The sequence below is a fragment of the Nanorana parkeri genome, unplaced genomic scaffold, assembly GCF_000935625.1.
Source record: "Nanorana parkeri isolate BGI_ZX_2015 unplaced genomic scaffold, ASM93562v1 scaffold48, whole genome shotgun sequence".
Classification (NCBI taxonomy): Eukaryota; Metazoa; Chordata; class Amphibia; order Anura; family Dicroglossidae; genus Nanorana; species Nanorana parkeri.
Window position 1 is genome coordinate 170,543 of NW_017306316.1, and position 10,998 is coordinate 181,540.

Here is a 10,998-nt window from a genome sequence, read left to right on the forward strand (position 1 = left end):
GTGGCTCTTCTATCCCCCAGGGGGCATACATGTCTGTTGGCTCTTCTATCCACCAGGTGGCATACATGTCTGTTGGCTCTTCTAACCACCAGGTGGCATACATGTTTGTTGGCTCTTCTAACCACCAGGTGGCATACATGTCTGTTGGCTCTTCTATCCACCAGGTGGCATACATGTCTGTTGGCTCTTCTAACCACCAGGTGGCATACATGTTTGTTGAGAACAATTTGTCAGTAGCAGACATGCTCCACCTAGTGACTGCAGTCAAGTTTGTATTTCACTGAATTACATAAATTGATAGTCATACTTTTTTTGTGAGACCGTATAGGCACAATTCACAAAGCTTACACACACGTATATGGATGCTTAGTTTGGGTTGAGTTGAGTGAGATTTGAAAATTTAGTTGCATAGCTAAAAAAAAGGTGCCTAAGGTTTGTGTAGAGCTTTGTGAGTTGAGCCTTATGGAGTTATTCTGGGAGTTAACTGACTGCAAACCTGGACTTCAGCTTTTAGTATATTTTACAGTATGGTTAGTGTAAGAAGTAACTGCTCTTTTGCTATTTGCTGCATTTATCTTGGGCGATGGGCTTATGGGTGTGTTCTTTTATAGGTGACCAAAGAACGTACAGCTCAGTGTTTCCTACGAGTGGACGATGAGTCCATGCAGAGATTCCACAACAGAGTTCGTCAGATTCTAATGGCTTCAGGATCCACTACATTTACTAAGGTGTGTTGTAATTTTACATCAAATTGTATAGCCAGCACATGGCCACTTTTACACCTTTTGCTATGTAAGCCTAGTTCAACTTTCTTTCTAGGGTTTGGCTGAGCTTGATACTTGCTCATACACTAAGATTTTAGTGGTCATTTTATTAATCCTAGCAGCAACGTCTATCATTTTTCTGTTTGTCCAGATTGTGAACAAGTGGAATACCGCACTGATTGGCCTGATGACTTATTTCCGTGAGGCTGTGGTCAACACACAGGAGTTGCTTGATCTGTTGGTGAAATGTGAAAACAAAATCCAAACCAGAATTAAGATTGGTCTGAACTCTAAGATGCCCAGTCGTTTCCCCCCTGTGGTCTTCTACACACCCAAGGAGCTTGGTGGTTTAGGGATGTTGTCTATGGGACACGTGCTCATCCCACAGTCTGACCTCAGGTAATATCTTTTAATTAGCGTAAAATGTGTTTCCAAGACTAGCCTTTCATTCATTTGTGTAGCTTGTTCCTTAAACGTACAGGTTGTTCCTACACTTTTAGTATGTGTACAATATTACTGTCCAATGTTCAATTCTTTGTAACCCAATTCATTTTTCTAACAGGTGGTCAAAGCAGACAGATGTTGGCATCACCCACTTCCGCTCTGGTATGAGTCATGAGGAGGATCAGCTGATCCCTAACTTGTATCGCTACATTCAGCCCTGGGAAAGTGAGTTCATTGACTCTCAGCGAGTCTGGGCTGAATACGCTTTGAAGAGGCAAGAGGCCATTGCTCAGAACAGGTGAATATGATAACTTGGACATTGAATATCCAAGATTATTATGTAGTTGGAATTATGTTTTTAAGAGTTGCATTTAATGTGCTTTTTTTTCCCCCCAGACGTCTTACATTGGAAGATTTGGAGGATTCATGGGATAGAGGTATTCCACGAATCAACACCCTGTTCCAGAAAGACAGGCACACCCTGGCCTATGACAAGGGCTGGAGAGTCCGTACAGACTTCAAGCAGTATCAGGTACTATAGCTCATTAGTTTTGATTACTTTGTTTTCCATATACTCCACGCTTCTGGAGAATTACTAAGTGTTTTAATTTTTTCTCCCCCCCAGGTACTGAAACAGAATCCATTCTGGTGGACACATCAACGTCATGATGGAAAGCTCTGGAACTTGAATAACTACCGTACAGATATGATCCAGGCACTTGGAGGAGTGGAGGGGATTCTGGAGCACACATTGTTCAAAGGCACTTACTTCCCCACATGGGAGGGTCTTTTCTGGTAAGAAGGTCTACCTTTATTTCAAGCAGCAAGTTTAATATTAAATATTTATCACTCGGGTTATTAAACTGTTATATGTTAGTCTTGGGACACTGTTGGATTTTGCATTAGAAAGGTTGTCAACAATTGCAAGTTAATAAACATAGATGTTTAAATTTACTAAATGGCAACAGGAAATAAGACTCGGGGAAATATTGTTAAATGTTCAGACCTTCCATGTGCCTTCCATATCTTGGTTGCTGTAAACCAAATATCCTTACTACTAAACAGGTACCCAATGAACCTGCATAAAAAGCTAAAACCTACTTCTAAACCTGTTATGGTAGAGGTTTGTGTTTTCACACGTTTACATTTGGTCATGGTCAATAATCATTTACTTTTTTTACCAGGGAAAAAGCCAGCGGCTTTGAGGAATCCATGAAATGGAAGAAACTGACCAACGCTCAGAGGTCTGGTTTAAATCAGATCCCCAACAGAAGGTTCACTTTGTGGTGGTCGCCTACAATAAACAGAGCCAATGTATGTTTGCATTAGAAATGTGTAAGTTGCTGTTTATTTTAATTTGTATATCTTTGTTTAACCACCCCATATTTGTCTATTGTAGGTGTATGTCGGTTTCCAGGTACAGCTGGATTTGACTGGCATTTTCATGCATGGCAAAATTCCCACATTGAAGATCTCTTTGATTCAGATTTTCAGGGCCCATTTGTGGCAGAAGATCCATGAGAGCATTGTAATGGATCTGTGTCAGGTGAGTCATTGTAATTGATCTGTGTCAGGTGCTGATTAATATACAGTTCTGACATTAAAGTAATTCCCTGACATTTCTGTGTATCAGGTGTTTGACCAAGAGCTGGATGCTCTAGAGATTGAGACTGTCCAGAAGGAGACCATCCACCCCAGGAAGTCTTATAAGATGAATTCATCTTGTGCGGATATCTTGCTTTTTGCTTCCTACAAGTGGAATGTCTCTCGTCCTTCTTTACTTGCGGACTCCAAGTATGTGTTCTTTATTTGCACATTTGTTTGTTTTATTAGTGTCCATTTAGCAAACCGCGATTCTAAATTTGTGGATTATGTGGAAGGTCACTTAGTGGTTTTTATATGTTCTCCATCTAGGGATGTCATGGACAGCACCACCACACAAAAGTACTGGATTGATATCCAATTGAGATGGGGAGACTATGACTCTCATGACATTGAACGATATGCCCGTGCAAAGTTTCTAGACTATACCACTGATAACATGAGTATCTACCCATCACCTACCGGTGTGCTGATTGCCATTGACTTGGCCTATAACCTCCACAGGTGAGCAAACGTCTTCAACATGGACATTCCCACATCCCAGATACTTATTGGCTGGAATTGATAAACATAAGTTTGTTCGAATAACCCATTTCTTTATCCTTTTTAGTGCCTATGGAAATTGGTTCCCTGGTGGGAAACCTCTTATTCAGCAAGCAATGGCCAAGATTATGAAGGCTAACCCCGCTCTTTATGTGCTACGCGAGCGCATTCGTAAGGGATTACAGCTGTACTCTTCAGAGCCCACTGAGCCTTATCTGTCCTCTCAGAACTACGGCGAGCTCTTCTCCAATCAGATCATCTGGTTTGTGGATGACACCAATGTGTACAGAGTAACCATACACAAGGTACAGCTCCTATGTGTGTGCGTGTGACAAATGCAGTCATCAAAATTGTATACATCACACTGACTTTTTTTTGTTTTCCATTTAAGACCTTTGAAGGTAACTTGACAACCAAACCCATCAATGGGGCCATCTTCATCTTTAACCCCAGGACTGGGCAGCTTTTCTTGAAGATTATTCATACCTCTGTATGGGCAGGGCAGAAGCGATTGGGTCAGGTATGTTTGAAATATGCCTAAAATAGAACCAGTCTTATGTGGATGAGCATCTCCTCTTGAAATATGTTGGTTTAGGGATGTAGCTTGTGTGCCACGTTTAGAGTTGATCATTTTAAATACATTTATGTTTACACTTTTCTCCTTTTTGTAGTAATTTTTTTTGGGTGTGCTTTTTGTTTTGTTATGTTTTTATAAGAGTGAGCGAAAATATGATTGATTTCCTTTGTTAATCATTCTTGTATTAAAGGACACTTGTGCGAAGGAGACTGCCATTGCTTTTTCTTTATGAAAATCGTAGCGCTCTGGCTGTCATGCTGACTGTACTTCAGTTCTTTAAATTACTTTACTGGAAGAGCATATGGATTAGCGTTATAAATGGCAACCTTGTAACTATCAGCATAGGCTTCCTTTTAAACTCTACTTGCAAATCTGTGCAGTAGCAGGCACACTCGGGTACCTGTAGTTCTCTATAGCTTCTTTTAGAGGGTCCTAAAACCTGAAGTGTGCCATGTACAGAAAATATGACTTTAATTGCAAAGTCAGATGGTTTGCATGCCCTTTCTCAACACCTCCTTCCCCAAGTGACTTGGTATTGAACTGTCCCAAACATAGGTGTCCCTAATAATGAAAAGTGACGAGCAGGAGATGGCAGGTCAATCCTCCAAATGAAGCCCATTTCAGTTACCTTAGGGCTCTGCTATTGCATTCAAATGCCAGTTTTTATAAACCGGTCATGAAAAAAATGTGTTGTCAATGCTGATCTCTGTCTGAAAATGGTCGGTCAGTATATATTTCTCCTAAGTGTTTACCATTTCTAATTGATTACCATTTCACAGCTGGCCAAGTGGAAGACTGCAGAAGAAGTTGCTGCTTTGATCCGATCTTTGCCAGTTGAGGAGCAGCCGAAACAGATCATTGTCACCAGAAAGGGCATGTTGGATCCTCTTGAGGTAAAACCCATTTTTAACCTCTGTAAACTTGCTTCATATTTTTTATTCTGTTTGTATTTCTCTCATTGCATATTTTATCTTTTTTCCTCCTTTTTCAGGTGCATTTGCTTGACTTCCCAAACATTGTGATCAAAGGCTCTGAGTTGCAGCTGCCTTTCCAGGCCTGTCTGAAGGTGGAAAAGTTTGGTGATCTGATTCTTAAAGCTACAGAGCCCCAGATGGTTCTTTTCAACCTCTATGATGACTGGCTGAAGACCATTTCTTCATACACAGTACGTGGTTACAGAATTGCTAAGGGGGTGTAAATCTAGAATGTCTCTATTTTTAGAAGGTATTGTCTTTATGTATGACAGTGGAGTAAATTCAGAAGCATTCTGTTGCTGTTCAAGACCATTACTATATCTCCTGTTAGTAGTTTGGTCGGTTTAAAGTTAAAATTTGACTAATATTTTGCAGGCATTCTCTCGACTGATCTTGATTTTAAGAGCCTTGCATGTCAACAATGACCGTGCAAAGGTCATCCTGAAACCAGACAAGACAACAATCACTGAGCCTCATCATATCTGGCCCACACTGACTGATGAGGAATGGATCAAGGTTGAAGTTCAGCTGAAGGATTTGATCTTGGCTGACTATGGAAAGAAGAACAAGTAAGGACATAACTTTTAAAATACTGTGAGCCTGTTCTCCACCATATGTTTCCATGAAGGAGATGCAGAGTAATGGCGCAGATGATTGTAGGTTCTACCTCAATGAAGCTTGGCACTAAGAGAATAAAGAATAGAGCCACCCCTATCTCCATTCCTTCCTCCATGCTCCCACTATATTTCCATTCTTGCTGTTGACCATGTTGTTTATACATATCTCTCTAGTATCTACATGTCCAGGATACGTTCTTTTATCAAAACTGTATGTATCTTGCAACCTAAACATGCGACTTCTCTTTTCAGTGTCAATGTGGCATCCCTAACTCAGTCTGAAATCAGAGATATCATTTTGGGTATGGAAATCTCTGCACCATCCCAGCAGAGGCAACAGATTGCTGAGATTGAGAAGCAAACAAAGGAGCAGTCTCAGCTCACGGCTACCCAGACACGCACTGTTAACAAACACGGAGATGAGATCATTACTTCAACCACTAGTAACTATGAGACCCAGACCTTCTCTTCAAAGACAGAATGGCGTGTCAGGTACAGCTTCCTAGCAGTTCAGATTTGTCTTCCGTCATAGTTCTATAAATCTTGTTCTTTGGTTGCATGAGATTCTCTATATTTAGTCTCTAAGAAGAACTCGGGGGATTTTTTTTTAACCCTTGCGGTGCAAGCGTTGAGTGCTAGTTTTTGTCTAGGGTGTAAGATGACTAAGTTATACTCGCCTTAACCTGGCAGCTGGCTGTTAGATCTGTCCCTGGAGTCCATCTCCCCCTCTGCTATAGTGGTCTGAGATCCCTGAGTCATCACTTCCTTTACACTGTGTATAGGATGTGAGGATGCCAAGGGACCTACCATCGCTGCAGCGGAGGAGTAGACATGCTAGAGGGAGCGCTGTAACAGTCAACCAGCTGGGAGCTTCAGGTGTATATACCTTTTTTTTATTTTAGGCCCTAGATGAAAATGCGCACCTAACCCTTGCAGTTCAAGGGGTGGTTTTTAATGTTACCACCATGCGTGGAGTACATGGGGCTACCCATGCATTGTGGATCCTAGGAAGTTGTTTGTGTGGCTAAATAGCAGCAGAATTGTGTGTTTTGCACGTGTGCACATATACAACATTTCCTTTCATTTTGCAGAGCTATATCTGCAGCTAATCTTCACCTGCGAACCAATCACATCTATGTGTCATCTGATGATATCAAGGAGACTGGTTACACATACATCCTGCCTAAGAATGTGCTGAAGAAGTTTATTTGCATTTCTGACCTGCGAGCTCAGGTATGTGGAAATAGGAATGTCAAGCTAGTTCTGTGTCTACCCTACCCCTAGGCACCCACATGTATGTTTGTAGCATTGCAATATACTAATACTTTATTGTCAGACGTATACAAATCGCCTGACACTACTATGGCTACTACATTACTAGATGGCTACTTTATTCCTAACAGGACTATCCTATATCTATAGGTCATAATGCTACTTGCTGTCAGTAAGAAGCAAGTGATTAGACAGGTTGGGAAGCTTGTCCCAATTTCTCCTACTCTGAAATGAATAGTGCCAGCAAGCGGCTGCCTCAGCTTTGACTACTTCTAGCCACCGTTTCCATATAATCGTGCAAGTTCGACTTGCAGATCTACTAAGTTCATAGAATGCTCTGCAGCACTCATGAATTTCCTTCCCTTTCAGATTATGCCAGCTCATCTGATTACCCTTTCATGTCTATGGGCATCTTTAAACCGATATCACACCTACCTGTATAGCTTAGGTAGGCTCTAGAACTACATTGCTATTAGCATATTGATGATCTGAAAGCGTAAATCTAAACTTGCCCAAACACTGTACAATTTCCATTCCAAAGTTAGCTATGTAGAGCTAAGGCCTACTTGATTGAATATTCGGTAAATGTACTGTTTAGGTAGACTCTTATTGGTTAGTAAATCTAAAAGTAAGTGTACAGAATACTGTTCAGTCAGACTGTAATGTGGGTGGCCAGCCTTCGGTTTGGGTAGCCCATCTATTGACAGATTAAGCAGACTACATGGGAAAGTAGAAGCATATATTGACTGCATACAGACAGATGTGGTACTCGCACAAATGTCTACTGCTATATATTCAGCTCCAAAATTAGCTAGTTTGCCCTGTAATCATAATGTGAGCACCAGCTTTAGGCCTTCAATTTCTAGAGGACCCCTTTCTTGTGTGTGGGATGCAAATTACATAACAGCGCATTACATAATGTCACTGTTACTAATCAAACAGGAGTGCATAATTGCAGTCTTAATATAGTTTTGTATAATACTTCAAAAACTTTGAGGTTTTCATAAGTTATGTTACTTACTGCTTGGAACAATGTTCACTTTCATAAAATCACCACAGCTGCAGATCTGCTAATGGTGATATGTTATAACCTCCTTTAAGGCTAGAGGGATGGTTTTGTAAGATTTACAGACCAGTTGAGACTTATTCATTTTGGTACTAAGTTTTTATACTTTAAATTCAATTGGGTTAGATTGTATTTGCTCTAAATTAATTAACTTTTGTTTCTCATTTTATGTTTGTGTTTAGATTTCTGGCTACTTGTATGGAGTGAGTCCACCAGATAACCCACAAGTGAAGGAGATCCGTTGTATTGTGATGGTTCCACAGTGGGGAACTCACCAAACGGTCCACTTACCTAATCAGCTGCCCCAACATGAGTATTTGAAGGCAAGTCTTGGAATCGATTTTAGTTTGTGTACTTTTTTTTTTTTTTTAAGATGCTTTTTATTGATGTTTTCAGATGTTACACACATATACACAACAAAAGAAAAAGAAGAAACAAACAACAAAATCCAGACATTGGACTAGCAGCCCAGAAATAATTTCACGCAGATGTCATGTAACATACATATTAGGTTTACTAGTTTGCGTATTTATGTGAATATCACATTACAGTATAATGAAACTGGGCTTTTTTGGGGATTTTTTTTTTTTGCCTATATCTACTGCTAGAAGCAGATATAGGCCAAAAAAATTTTTTTTAAAACGGAAAAAAGTTAATTTACCTCTGTCTTGGCCGCTCGCTCCCGTCTGAAGATTCCCAAGAGGCAGTGCAGGATGAAAGGGAGGGCGCATGCCCAGGAGAGATCTTGGGTGGGGAGGAGAGAGACAGTGCAGGTGAAGTGCACGCTCCCGGATGCGTACAGTCGGACAGACACCGTGGGACACAGACAGCAGTCAGCCCTGGATCAGAGACCGGCTGGAAGGATCACTGAATACAAGTAGATGGTAGAAGATGATCGGATCAAGATGCATCATTTAAGGCAAGTCCTTTAACCCCTTCATGACAGGCCTTTTTTTCATTTTTTGCACCCATGTTATATTCCACATTTTAGGGCTGAAAATGACTTAAAACCCCCCAACATTATATATTTTCTGAATGCCAAGACCCTATAGAATAAAATGGTGGTAGTTGCAAATTTTTATTTTGCGCAATATTAGCGCAACTCCTTATTAAACCCCAACATTTAGTGAAAAATTTTATGAAATGCCCCAAAACACAACAAAATACCCATTTTTTTTATAAATTATAAAAGATGAGGTTACAACGAGAAACGATACTCAACATGCCCAGTTTACAAATTGCGTGCGTCCGTGAAACGGCAAAAAACTGCAGTACCCCAAAAAGTCCATAGAAGACGCTTTAAAAGCCCCCACAGGTCATCAATTTAGAGATACCCCCCAAAATACTGGCCCTAGAATTATTGCTCTCCGGCGTGCGCAGCGATACCCAACATGTGTAGCGCGTTCGTCGTTTTCATACGTAGGCACACCCGACGGGTGTTTACGTGGCGACGCGCGTGCTCAGGGGGGCGGGGGACTTTAAAAAAATTTTTTATTAGATTTATTTTATTTTTAAACTTTTTTTTTTTTTTTTACTTTACATTGATTGCTATCACAAGTAAAGCCGACAGTCGGCTCTACAAGTTTAAACAGTCTGTTTAAACAGCCCCGATGCTGGCGACGTACACTGTACGTCCGTCATGAAGGGGCTAAAGCAGCATGACGGGGGGGGAGGAAAAGAATTGAGACTTTAATGTCACTTTAATTGTACCTTCTTCAGTGAGTAATCAAACTCCACTGCCAGCATGTTGATTAAATGCTATTGGGCTAAAAAGCCTATGCTTCTAAATAGAGTGCCTGTAAAGCTAATGTATGCGGTTACTGTGACCAAGTATATGTCTACACCAAACTTTTCATTCACATCCTATTGATAGCTATGTGCAGTTGGAGGCTTATTCTTAAATGTCTGCAGTGGTTCTCAGAACACCGGGCAGCCTTCCTTTTTATTAGATCATCTAAAATAACAATTGGCCTTCCAAACCATATATGTATTGACCCAAGCAGTATAGAGTTCTGGTGACCCATCTCTACACTGCTGGGTATTTGCACAGCACCATCCACAGCGGTCACTTTAAGCACTAAACCCATCACCATCGGTCAGAGCTGTAAGGTGTGCAGCTAGCATCTTATCCTTTTATTGAACCAAGTTCTCATATTCAGACATCTATGTACATCTTTGCAAGGGATTCTTACTGGCTTTCATCTGGTTCTTCTTCCCTTCTACCTTTTAGGAAATGGAACCTCTGGGATGGGTTCATACACAACCCAATGAGTCTCCACAGCTGTCTCCACAAGATGTTACCAGTCATGCTAAAATCATGGCTGACAACCCAGCCTGGGATGGAGAGAAAACCATCATTATAACCTGCAGGTCAGTATACTGACCCCCAGCGGATACGAATGGGGAAGACAGAACACTGATAAAGGGAACAACCCCAAAGGCTACTTGCCATCTCATTACGAGAGAGTCCAGATGCTGTTATCTGATCGCTTCCTGGGGTTCTTCATGGTGCCAGCACAAGCATCCTGGAACTACAACTTCATGGGTATGTATAATCTGTTAATAATGGGCTTGCTTTGGTCTCTGAATAATATTTAGATGTAGAGAAATGCAATGCACAGTTGACTTAAAGCGAACAGATATTCCTTATAGTGTAGATGATTATGGCTTTGCAAAAAAGTTTATTCTTATAGGCACTTTGTTAGTGCTTTGGGTGCTGGAGAATAGTCCTGGTCAGAACACTAGGAGGGGAATTTATCAAAACAGGAGCAGACAATATCCGGAGCAACCGATCAGCTTCTCTTTTTGATTTTTAAACCTGAACTGAACAAACTGAAGGGAGAAGCTGATTGGTTGCCATGGGCAACTGCTCCATATACTGTCTGCTCCACTTTTGATAACGTCCCTTCTGATAACTTCCCTTCTATGTGCTTATGCTTAAAGGAGAACTATGAGGCAAGTGATTTACACATCTGTATAGTTACAGCCGACCTTTGACAATGAAACTGTAACACGTCGGCTCTATTGATCGGGAAGTGAGGGAACACATATCGTCGCTCGCTCACTTCCCGATCATTTCCCTGCAGACGGAGGTGACTGTCGGTCACCGCTCCCCGAAGGGATTCCCCCCCCCCCCCCC

At 41.2% G+C, this 10,998-nt stretch overlaps 1 protein-coding gene and 1 long non-coding RNA gene across 2 annotated transcripts in view; one reads left to right on the forward strand and one right to left on the reverse strand.

Annotated features, from left to right (window-relative positions):
* LOC108801919 overlaps positions 1-10,308 on the reverse strand; it is a 19,953-nt gene extending 9,645 nt beyond the window's left edge. The window contains exons 1-3 of the long non-coding RNA XR_001942182.1: positions 10,240-10,308; positions 2,306-2,317; positions 716-723 (exon numbers count right to left, since the gene is read on the reverse strand). This is a non-coding gene — a long non-coding RNA (uncharacterized LOC108801919). The remainder of the gene's footprint in view (positions 1-715; positions 724-2,305; positions 2,318-10,239) is intronic.
* The window catches only part of PRPF8 (pre-mRNA processing factor 8), a 35,464-nt gene that overhangs the window by 23,045 nt on the left and 1,421 nt on the right, over positions 1-10,998 (forward strand). Inside the window, 19 exon segments of the mRNA XM_018573819.1 lie at positions 612-728; positions 916-1,163; positions 1,327-1,506; positions 1,605-1,740; positions 1,834-2,003; positions 2,393-2,522; positions 2,608-2,754; positions 2,842-3,002; positions 3,123-3,314; positions 3,421-3,658; positions 3,745-3,873; positions 4,710-4,823; positions 4,922-5,095; positions 5,280-5,473; positions 5,774-6,013; positions 6,613-6,754; positions 8,042-8,182; positions 10,090-10,234; positions 10,237-10,404. Of these exon segments, the coding sequence (XP_018429321.1) occupies positions 612-728; positions 916-1,163; positions 1,327-1,506; positions 1,605-1,740; positions 1,834-2,003; positions 2,393-2,522; positions 2,608-2,754; positions 2,842-3,002; positions 3,123-3,314; positions 3,421-3,658; positions 3,745-3,873; positions 4,710-4,823; positions 4,922-5,095; positions 5,280-5,473; positions 5,774-6,013; positions 6,613-6,754; positions 8,042-8,182; positions 10,090-10,234; positions 10,237-10,404 (3,166 nt within the window).